This window comes from Rhincodon typus, chromosome 1 (genome assembly GCF_021869965.1).
Source record: "Rhincodon typus isolate 14 chromosome 1, sRhiTyp1.1, whole genome shotgun sequence".
Taxonomy (NCBI): domain Eukaryota; kingdom Metazoa; phylum Chordata; class Chondrichthyes; order Orectolobiformes; family Rhincodontidae; genus Rhincodon; species Rhincodon typus.
The window spans coordinates 78528909-78540496 of NC_063332.1; the positions used below are offsets into that span (position 1 = coordinate 78528909).

At 43.5% G+C, this 11588-nt stretch overlaps 1 protein-coding gene across 1 annotated transcript in view; it reads left to right on the plus strand.

The window, feature by feature from the left end:
* pglyrp5 (peptidoglycan recognition protein 5) overlaps positions 1-4328 on the plus strand; it is a 24250-nt gene extending 19922 nt beyond the window's left edge. The window contains exons 4-5 of the mRNA XM_048598707.1: positions 1521-1639; positions 3853-4328. Coding sequence (XP_048454664.1) covers positions 1521-1639; positions 3853-4028 — 295 coding nt within the window. The 3' untranslated portion in view covers positions 4029-4328. The remainder of the gene's footprint in view (positions 1-1520; positions 1640-3852) is intronic.
* Positions 4329-11588: the final 7260 nt, after the last annotated feature.

Below are 11588 nucleotides of genomic sequence, written 5' to 3' on the forward strand. Positions count from 1 at the left end.
AAGGATTCAAAACCATTTTTGTGAAGAAATTGCTCTTCATCTGAGACCTAAATGATCAGCACTTAGCCTGAGAATGTACCACAATGTTCCAGATTCCACTGCCAGTGAAAACTGCCCATGTCTACCCTGTGAAACCTCTTCAGAATCTTTTATGTTTCAACGTGATCACCTCTCATTCTTCCGAAATTCAGAGTCGATAGGACCTTTTTAACCAGCTTTCATTAAAAGCAAGATTCACATTCCAGGAACCGACCTTTTGGTTGGATCATCTTCAGGCAATTATATCCTGCCTTAAATGTGAATGCTAAAATTGCACCCAGTAATCCAAGTGTGGTCCCAACAAACCCCAACACACTTGTAGCAAGATTTCTTTATTCTTATAATCTAATCTGCTTGTAATAATGTCCAAAACACTCTTGCCTTTCTAATTGTTGGCTGTACCTGTATGGTAACTTCCTGTATTAGTTGTAAGAGTAGATGCAAGTCCCTCTGAACATCAACATTTACAAGTTTTTTGTGTCATTTTTAAAAAATGTTACTCTATTCTTACAACCAAAAGGAACAACCTCACATATCTTACACAAATGACTTTTGAAGTTTTAGCTTTTGCATAGGCAGAAGTAGCAATCAGTTTATTCACAGTAACATAAATGACTGAGTATTCTAATATGGTGGTGTTGTGTGGGGGATTAAGTGTTCAGTACAGCTTCATGAGGAGTCTCCAGCTTTTCAGCAAATAGTACTATTTTTGGCACTGGTGAGGACACATCTGGAGTACTGTGTACAGGTTTGGTCTCCTTACCTGAGAAAGGATGTACTGCCACTGGAAGGGGTGCAGAGGCGGTTCATTAGATTGATTCTGGAATTGAGCGGGTTGGCTTACGAGGAGAGATTGAGTAGACTGGGACTATACTGTGACTATACTCATTGGAATTTAGAAGAGTGAGGGGGGATCTTATAGAAACATATAAAATTTATGAAGGAAATAGATAAGATAGAAGCAGGGAGGTTGATCCACTGGTAGGTGAAACTAGAACCAGGCTCATAGCCTCAAAATAAGGTGGAGCAGATTTCTTATTGAGTTGAGGAGGAACTTCTTCATCCAAAGAGTTGTGAATCTGTGGAATTCCCTGCCCAGTGAAGCAGTTGAGGTTGCTTTGTTCAATGTTTTTAAGGCAAAGGTAGGTAGGTAGAGAGATATTCGAACAGTAGAGGAATTAAAGATATGTTGAATGGGTGAGTAAGTGGAGCTGAGTCCATGAAAAGATCACCCATGATCTTACTGAATGGTGAAGCAGGCTCAACGGGCCAGATGGCCTACTCCTGCTCCTATTTTTTTATATTATGTTCTTATTTATTTTAGTTATGAGGAATCTTTTGCTGCTGTGTAATACTGTTGATTTGTGGAATAATGTGACTAATGTTTTATAAATTGTTCTAATTTTTAAAGTTAGATATGTCCACAATTGTTTTTCAAAGGAAAATGCCCCTTTAAAAGATCATGTTTTCCTCTCATGCAGTTTCATCATTGGTGAAGATGGAAATATTTACGAAGGCCGTGGATGGACCAAGGTTGGAGCCCACACATTGAATTACAACCGCGTCAGTCTTGGGATTAGCATCATGGGAAACTTTATGCGTGAGTGAATATCGTTGATTACTTTCCAAACAACTTGTGTTAAATCAATGAGATGGAAGAGCCGGTATTAGACTGGGGTGGACAAAGTCAGAAGTCACATGGCACCAGGTTATAGCCCAACAGGTTAATTTGAAAACACAAGCTTTTAGTGCACCTGAAGGAGAAGCACCTGACGAAGGAGCAGTGTTCCGGAAGCTTGTGATTTCAAATAAACCTGCTGGACTATAACCTGGTGTCTGTGAGTTCTGACTTTATATCACTGAGAACACTGAACTTGCTAAAACAATTAATACTAATTGGGGAAAAAAAACCTTTTTCTCCTCACGAATATCAAAATTTCATGAACTTGTTCTGAATTTCCTCATACATCATTGCCTACCTGATTAAATGTTCATATTATCAACTTGAAATGTGTTTGCAATAAAAATTGCAGCAAAAAATGGGAATTAGCATGTGAGAAGGAAAGACTGGTTAAGGTTCAAATACCACCATTCATTTGAACTCAGCAGAAAAGTGAATAAGTATTTCTTCACTAATGTTTCAAAATCTGCTGTTTTTATATAATGATAAAATATTGCTATTTATCGAACAGAGGGCCAGATGCACTCCATAAATTGTGAAGGGGCTATGCATAATCACAAAATGTGAAAGATCCATCGACATAACTGAGATTCCATCTTACATAGCAAAATGATCACTCCATTCAATAGAATACATGTTATTCCATACACAAAATATTCTTAACCTTGCTGTACTTTGCAACTAGCTTCAGTGCTGCTTTGGCTTGAAAATTATGGAGCTTTGTTTCATTACTTTTCCTCACTGTCCTCAATCTCTCTCTCTTTTGACATAGTCAATCACATTTCCTTCATTGCATCCCCTAATGCAACTCAGTGCATTTGTCTTCACTTTTGTTTCACTCTTACCTACCTGAATCTAGCAACTCCATCATAAATGAACATTTCTCTTCCTATCCCCACACTCTATCTTGAGGCTTTTAATGGCTCATGTGACATCGTCTGTAGAAAGGGGCTCAGTCTTCCTGTGTGCATTGATGTACAGCTGGAAGTCTACACCACTTCTCTCAACCTTCCCACTGCCTGTGTGGTTACATTATTTGTCCAACACTTAGTCTTGGCTGAGCTGCAGTATCTTTTGCCTAAACACTGGGAAGATTGAAACAATTGTGTTTGATCCCTCATTCCCAGTCACTTGTCTTACTAAACTTCCAACCACATGCGCTCTCCATCACAAACTGTCAACATCAATATCTGCAACGTTGTGTATCTCCACTCGTGCTGCTGAGACCCTCATCCTGTTGTCATTATCTCCAAACTCAACTAATTCAATACTCTCTTGGTTGGTCTCCTACCCTCATTATTTATAAACCACAGTTCATCCAAAACTCCCTCTCCCCAACAGGATTCTGAAATACCAAACAACGGTCCATGAGTTTTGTCTACTCTGCTAATTGGTACAAGATGCAAAGTGGCCAAATCACTGTTACTTGAAGGGATTACAGGACTAGTTGCTGAGTACAAAATATATAAGCTGTATTAGAAAATCAGGTGATTTTCTCTTTATTGCGATCAGTGTGAACCAGTAAAAGCTGATAGCTGAGATGGTCAGAACATGGGCTTTATTCAGAATAGGGGTTGCCCGTTTAAAGCAGAGGAGGAGGAGTTTCTTAGAGATAGCGAGCCTGTGAAATTCTTTACTGTAGAGGGCTGTTAAGACTGGGTTGTTCAGTATATTGAGAGCAGAGATAGACAGATTTGTAAACAATAAGGGAATCAAGGGTTATGAAGAAAGAGGAGTTCAGGATTATCAGATTAGCCATGATCTAACTGAATGGTTAATCTGACAATGCTGCTCTCCTCTTTCCCCATAACCCTTGATGGGTGTGGGTCTTAATAATGCTGTTAGCATGTATTCAATTCTCATCCTGGCTGAAGTAGTTCTTGGGGGGCTTCTCTCTGCCCATCTGTGATATTGCGGCAGGACAGATAGAGATCAATTATGTGGAGAGTCGTGATTTGCTATCATCTGTCAAGCAAGGGCATTACATGAAGTCTAGTGGACCAGTAAGGTTCTGTCTTGTAGTACAGTAACCTTAAGTAATTTTAAATAATTTCAATTTTGATAAAAGTTGATTGAATTCAATTGTGTTTAAACATGTTGGATTGTATTATAAAATTTTTGATTTGTTACAGGTGTGACACCAAACATCAAAGCACTGAAAGCTGCCCAGAGTCTGATTAAGTGTTCTGCTTCAAGAGGCTATTTGGCACTCAATTACACGTTGAAGGGACACAGACAGTTGGGAAAAACTAATTGTCCTGGAAAAGCACTCTATCAAGTCATACAGAAATGGCCAAGATGGGGCTAATGAATATCATTCATACATCGTTTCCTGCTTTTAAAAAACCTGCTTAGCTGCTCTTTTTTGATTTTTAGAGGATTTCAGCATTTTACATTGCTGGCATAAAGTAATGTGGAAAAACACAAGATTTCGGTATTCATATAACAGATTACGCTCACATTAACTATCAATGCTTTGCCAAGCTCTTAAGTTTTCTTTCTGTATACTGGTAGTATATTGATTTGCATTACATATAATCCTTATTATACTCTGCAATGTATTGCCCCAGTAAGCACTATAAATCTATCTGAAAATCTATGCCTGAAATTATTAGGTCAGTAAGTTTTGATATGAATGTGTGTGTAGTGTATGTCTGGAAGGCCATCTGCTGGATTGAATGGGGATATACTGTCAAGGATATTTAAGCAGAAGCAGTCAATTTAAAATTTCTCGTCAAAACATACACGCTGAAACCTTTTTGAGTTTGTGCAAGCCCATTATGTCTTGATTCAATTGTAAGTCCTGACAAGAACGTCAACATATCCATCAAATTCTGTGCAGGATTTTATTCAAAACTGTGCCTCACACTTTGCCTATTGTACAGAAGTCTTGCTTGCAACTTTTGAGAATCAAACAAAAGTATGTTATAGTTTACATGGCAGGAATTTTAACATGGACAGAGATATGCAGTATGTGTCCTAGAGATGCAGCCAGACACAATTGATATAACAGATGAGATATTGAAGCCTATCACAGTTTGCCAATGTAGGACTGGAACAGGATTTTATTGCCATTATTTCTTCAATATCTCTCATTAATAATGATGTAAGAAAATAACATGAAGTAACCATCTTCTTTTCCTACTCCTCTCTCCACTACATCCCTGTTCCCTTCACTCTATTCTATCTTCTAAATTACTCATCTGTGGTGTGCTGAACTGAACTACATTCTGTCTCTGGGTTCTGACAAATGATCATCGATCCAACACCCTTAAACCTACCTTCCTCCAATTGTAGAACCTACCCAACCTCCTGAGCCTTCCCAGGATTTTTGTTTTATCCCAATGGCCGGTCTGTCTCTTCCAAATGTCCATGGTGATGTATATATTAATCAGTGGCCTTGTGCTATTATCACAAGACTATTAAGCCAGAGACCCAAATAATGTTCTGGGGACCCAAGTTTGAATCCCTCCTTGGCAAATGAACTGACTTGGGTTGAAGGGCCTTTTCTGTGCTGTATGGAATTTGAACTCCAAAAAAAAGACTGGAATTAAGAATCTACTGATGACCATGAAATTATTGTCAGGTGTCAGAAAATTCCAACTGGTTCACTAATGCCCTTCAGGGAAGGAAATCTGCCATCCTCACCTGATCTGGCCTTCCTGTGACTCCAGACCCACAGCATTGTGGTTGACACTCAATTGCCCTCTGAAATGGCCTAGTAAGCCATTGAGTTGTACCAATCGCTACAAAGTTTCAAAGAAATGAAACTGGACGGATCACCAGGCATCAACGTGGGCACCGGAAAAGACAACGGCAGAATCAGCCCTGTCGACCTGCAAAGTCCTCCTCACTAACATCTGGGGGTTAGTGCCAAAAGTGGGAGAGCTGTCAAACACACTTGTAAAGCAACAGCTTGACATTGTCTGTAAGTTATGATTCCTTGAGCATGACTATGTCCCAGACACTGCCATCACCATCCTTGGATATGTCCAGTTAAACATGGGCAAGGAAACATGCAGCTAATTACCACATACTGTCCTCCCTCAGTTGATGAATTGGTACTCCTCCATGTTGAACAACACTTAGTGCTTCTTCTAAGGAGGGCAAGGGCACAGAATGTATTCTGGGTCGGGGATTTCAAAGTCCACCACCAAGAGTGGCTTGGCAGTAGGAATACTGATTGAACTGGTCAGGTCCTAAAGGCCATAGCTGCTAGGCTGAGTCTGCGGCAGGTGATGAGGGAACAACATACTTGACCTCATCCTTACCAATCTGTCAGCTGCAGATGCATCTGTCCATGACAGTATCAGTAAGAGTGACCATCGCACAGACCTTGAGGAGACAAAGTTCTGCCTTCACATTGAGAATAACCTTTAGTTTCACAGAATCCCTACAGTGTGGAAACAGGCCCTTCAGCCCAACAAGTCCACACTGACCCTTACAGCATCCCATCTAGACCCATTCCCCTATAACCCATTCATCCCTGAACACTACGGGCAATTTTAGCATGGTCAATCCACCTAGCCTGCACATCTTTGGACTGTGGGAGGAAACCCACACAGACACGGGGAGAATGTGCAAACTCCACACAGACAGTCGCCTGAGGCTGGAATTGAACCCAGGACCCAAAGCTGTGAGGCAGCAGTGCTAACCACTGAACCACCATGCCACCCATTGTGTTGTGTGGCACTATCACTGTGCTAAATGTGACAGACTTCAAACAGATCTAGCAACTGAAGACTGGGCATCTATGAGGTGCTGTGGGCTATCAACAGCAGCAGAATTGTAATCCAGCACAATCTGTAACCTCAGGGCCCGGCCTATCCCCACTCAACCATTACCATGAAGCCAGGGGATCAACCCTGGTTCAATGCAGTGTGCAGGAGGGCATGCTAGGAGCAGCACCAGGCATACCTGAAGATGAGGTATCAACCTGGTGAAGCCCCAAACAGCACTACTTGCACGCCAATCAAGTGATAGGCAGAGCTAAGTGAACCCACACCAACGGATCAGATTTAAGCTCTGCAGTCCTGCCACATCTAGTCGTGAATGGTGGTGGACAATTAAACAACTCACTGGAGGAGGAGGCTCCACAAATAATGATACAAGAGGCCACCCTCAAAGATGGAAGAGCCCAGCAGATCCGTGCAAAAGAGAAGGCTGAAGCATTCGCAGCAATCTTCAGCCAGAAGTGCCAAGTGGATGATCCATCTTAGCCTCCTCCAGTGGTCCCCAGCATTACAGATACTAGTCTTCAGTCAATTCGATTCACTCCACATGATATCAAGAAACAGTTGGAGACACTGGATACTGCAAAGGCTATGGACCCTGACAACATTCCGGCAATAGTACTGAAGACTTGTGCTCCAGAACTTGCCGCTCCGCTAGCCAAGCTGTTCCAGTACAGTTACAACACTGGTATCTACCCGAGAATGTGGAAAATTGCCCAAGTCCTGTACATAAAAATCAGGACAAATCCAAACCGGCCAATTACCGTCCCATCAGTCTCCTCTCGATCATCAGTGAAGTGATGGAAGGTGTCGTCAACAATGCTATCAATCAGCACCTGCTCAGTGATGCCCAGTTCATGACCTCATTACAACCTTGGTTCAAACATGGACAAAAGAACTGAATTCCAGAGGTGAGGTGAGAGTGACAGCCCTTGACATTAAGGCTGAATCAAGGAGCCCAGACAAAACTGGAATCAATGGGTATTGGGGGGAAAACTCTCCAGTGGTTAGATTCATACCTGACACATAGGAAGATGGTTGTGGTTGTTGAAGTTCAGTCATCTCAGCTCTAGGACATCCTGCAGGAGTTCCTCAGGGTAGTACCCTAGGCCCAACCATCTTCAGCTGCTTCATCAATGACCTTCCCTCCATCAAATGGTCCGAAGTGGGGCTGTTTGCCGATGATTGTGCAATGTTCAGCACCATTAATGACTCCTCAGACGCTGATGCAGTCCGCGTCAAAATACTACAAGATCTGGACAATATCCAGGCTTGGGTTGACAAGAGGCAAGTAATATTTTGCCACACAAATGCCAGGCTAGACCATCACCAATAAGAGACAATCTAACCACTGCCCCTTGACATTCAATGGTGAAACCATCACTGAATCCTGGGAGTTATCATTGATCAGAAATTCATCTGGACTCACCATATAAATGCAGTGGCTACATGAGTAAGTCAGAAGCTAGGAAAACTGTGGCAAGTAAGTCACCCTTTGACTCCTGAAAGCCTGTCCACCATCTACAAGGCACTTGTCAGGAGTGTAATGGAATACTCCCCACTTGCCTAGATGGGTGCAGCCCCAACAACACGCAAGAAGCTTGACACCATCCAGGACAAAGCAGCCCGCTGGATTGGTACTACATCCACAAGCATCCACTCCCTACACCTGACACTCAGTAGCAGCAGTGTGTATTGATTATAAAGATGCACTGCAGAAATTCACCAAAGATCCTCAGACAGCACCTTCCAAACTCACGACCACTTCCAACTAGAAGGACAAGGGCAGCAGACACCACCACCTTCATGTGCCCCTCCAAGTCACTCACCATCCTGACTTGGAAATATATCGCCGTTTCTTCACTGTCAGTGGGTCAAAAGCCTGGAATTCCCTCCCTAATAGCATTGTGGGTCAACCCACAGCAGGTGGATTGCAGCGGTTCAAGAAGGCAGCTCACCACCACCTTCTCAAGGGCAACTAGGGATGGGCAAGAAATGATGGCCAGCCAGCGACGCACACATCCCACAAAATGAATAATAAAAACCTCACACCTGATGACCAGACACAATGGAGAGGGAGCAGGGGTCCCATCTGTCGAGTTTCTGTCTCAGAAAAGTTGGCAATACACTCCTCTCAAGTTTTGGCGTGCACACCAGTCCCTCTGAACTATATTGCCAGCACCTTCAGATAATCTAATCTGACAGTGAAGGGGGTAAAGGAGTAGTTGGCCAAGTTCCCAAAGAATTTGGCCTTAGTCTTGCCTAGATTTACCTTGGATCCTGAGGCCAGTTTGAACTGGTCGCAGATGCTCATGAGTCTGCATACTGACAGCAGATCTTAGCAGAAAACAGCGATGCCATCCATGTAGAGGGAGACTTTGACCTGCAGGCACCCGCTGCCTGGAATAGTCACCCCTTTCAGGCTTGCAACTTTCATGGTAGACTCGGCTAAAGGCAGTACCCAACACACAAGCAAGGAAGGAGAGAGTGGACAGCCCTGCTTGACTACACACAGTTCTGGTCACCACACCAGCAGAAGGATGTGGAGACTTTGGAGAGCGTACAGAAAATCAGGATGTTGCCAGGTTTGGATGGTACTGGTTACGAGGAGAGATTAGAAAACCTGGCTTGTTTTCACTCGAACGTCAGATGCTGAGCGGATAGAAGTTTACAAAATTATGAGAGACATGGATGGTCAGCGTCTTATTCCCATGATAGAGATGTCCATTCTGAGAGGACATCGGTTTAACATAAAAGGGGGTCAATTTTAAGGTGACGAGACAATTTTTAAAAGATTTTTTTTTTTAAACATAGAGGATGGTCGGTGCCTGGAATGCGCTGCCAGAGGAGATGGCAAAAGCATTTCGTCAGATACATGAATAGGTAAGAAATAGAGGGATACGGACTGCGTAGAGACAAAAGGCTTTTAGTTTAAAAAGGTCAGTGTGTCATGGCAGGCTTGGTGGTTCAAAGGTTCTAGTGCTGCATTTTTCTTTGATTCCAGATCTGATCGGGAAGCTTTGTGATTCTCACCCATTGATTGAGGCTGCACTAATGATGTTGATGTACAGCAGTCAGATCCAATTGTGGATTCTTTACCCAAAGCCCATTCTGTAGACCACATCCCACATATAAGTATGCGAAATCCTGTCAAAGGCCTTCTCTCAGTCCAGGCTGATGAGGCAGTTATCCATTCACTTGTCCTGCACGTAGGTGATCGTATCTCTGAGGAGCATGAAGCTCTCAGAGATCGTCCTACCTAGTACAACACAAGTTTGGTCGGGATGAGTCACCAATCCTAGAGACAGGACTTTGTAATATGCATTCAGCAGTGAGATCAGTCACCAATTTCTAATTTCCTCCCTCTTCTCCTTGCAGACAAGGGTGATGATACCTTTTCTCATGGGTTGGCACATGCTACCTGCTAGAAGAATATTGTTGTACACCTCCAGCAGGTCCTAACCAAACAAGTCTCTCAGAGCAGAATACAGCTTGGCCAGTAAGGCATCACTTCTGGGAGTTTCATTATTTTCCAAGGACTTGAGGGCCTTGGCCACGTCATCCGGAGATCACAGCTAGTTTAACCTCTCCCGCATGCTGTTGTCAAACACATCCGTAATAGAGGACAGGAATGACTGGGAGGCTGTGCTGTATGTGGGCTTTGTGTCATACAGTCTGGCATAAAAGGATTGGCTTATCCCCAGGATGTCAGACTGAGATTACATTACCGAGCCATCATCTTCCTTCAGCCTGCTGAGCACAGAGCTCACCCTGTGCACCTTCTATAAGAAACATGACCGTGTCTCATCCTGCTCCACTGTGCAGATCCTGGACTGGAAGATTATCTTGGAGGCCTCCGAGGCAAAACGTGAGGCTTGTTGGTTCTTCACCTCTAGGAGATCCTCCATGACATCGACCCCCATGGTCTGTGTTTGGACAATTTTATCTGTCTTTCTCTTGCCTTCTGAACACCTTTGAGGATAAAGAACGTCTCATTGTTCCCCTTGACTGTTTCCCACCGTCCGTTGGAGACTCAAATAGAGTTCTCACAGTTCTCCAAACTTTGTAAACCCTTTTGGAGTTCCTCAATGTTTTCTGGGGTCCAAAGCTTCACATTCAGCTTCCACATTCCCTTGCCAGCCCCCTGGTCACCCTGTAGGTGGCACAGTTGGTCAGCAAGAGGCAGCGGTCAGAGAAAAATACCGGCTTGACGTTGGTGGATCTGACCGAGAACACTGGGGACACAAACAAGAAATCTATCCTTGAGGGGATAGGTCGGAATGGTCACTACCGGGTGTATCTACACTGTGCTCCATCTGCAGGGGTGCTAAAGATATCAATGATGCAGTTGAAGACTCTGACCAGAATGACTAGCCTGGATGTTGCCAGCAGAAGTGGGAGCTGTTGCAGGATGGCCAGCCGCTCACTTTTTACCGCTGGGGTCTATACATTATTTAGTCGCAGGGGAGTGTTTCTGTACACAAAATTTGCTATGACGAAGCACCCACCCATCACCTCCTTAACTTGGGAGGTGGTGAAGTTGCCTCCTCACAGAAGAATACCCAAGCAGGAGGAACAGCATTCGTTAACCACCCCCCCAATCAAATCAAAGGCCCATGAGCCCACAAGCTCGATTATTTCCCGTAGCTACTGAGATGAGGTATAGCTGTGAGCAAGGACACCACCTTGTACTAGGCTGCAGCTGACTTTGTAACAGATGATGGAACACCATGAGAAGTTCTTCATCAAGTAGCAGCTCTTCACACAGGAGGGAAGCCATTGTGATGATCTGGGCCTGCACAGTTATGGGTGTGGAAGCAGAGTTCCCTGCACAGTATACTCCTCCTGTCTGCAGCTGCTGCTCTCTAGTCTTTGGCTTTTTCACCTCCTCCCTTTTCAACCTGAATAACAGTATAGTCAACAAACTTGTCTAAATCAGAGGCTTGCCAGAAAAGTCATGCCAAAACCACCCTCCTGACTTACCAAATTACTTTCAGAAATAATTACTGCCAGTTCTAGCAGTCAAAAGTGTCAAAGGCTGCAAAAGAACAAAAGAACAATACAGCACAGGATCAAGCCTTTCAGTGCCACATTTTGTCCTTCTATATAAAAATGGTCTTCACTTACATAATCCG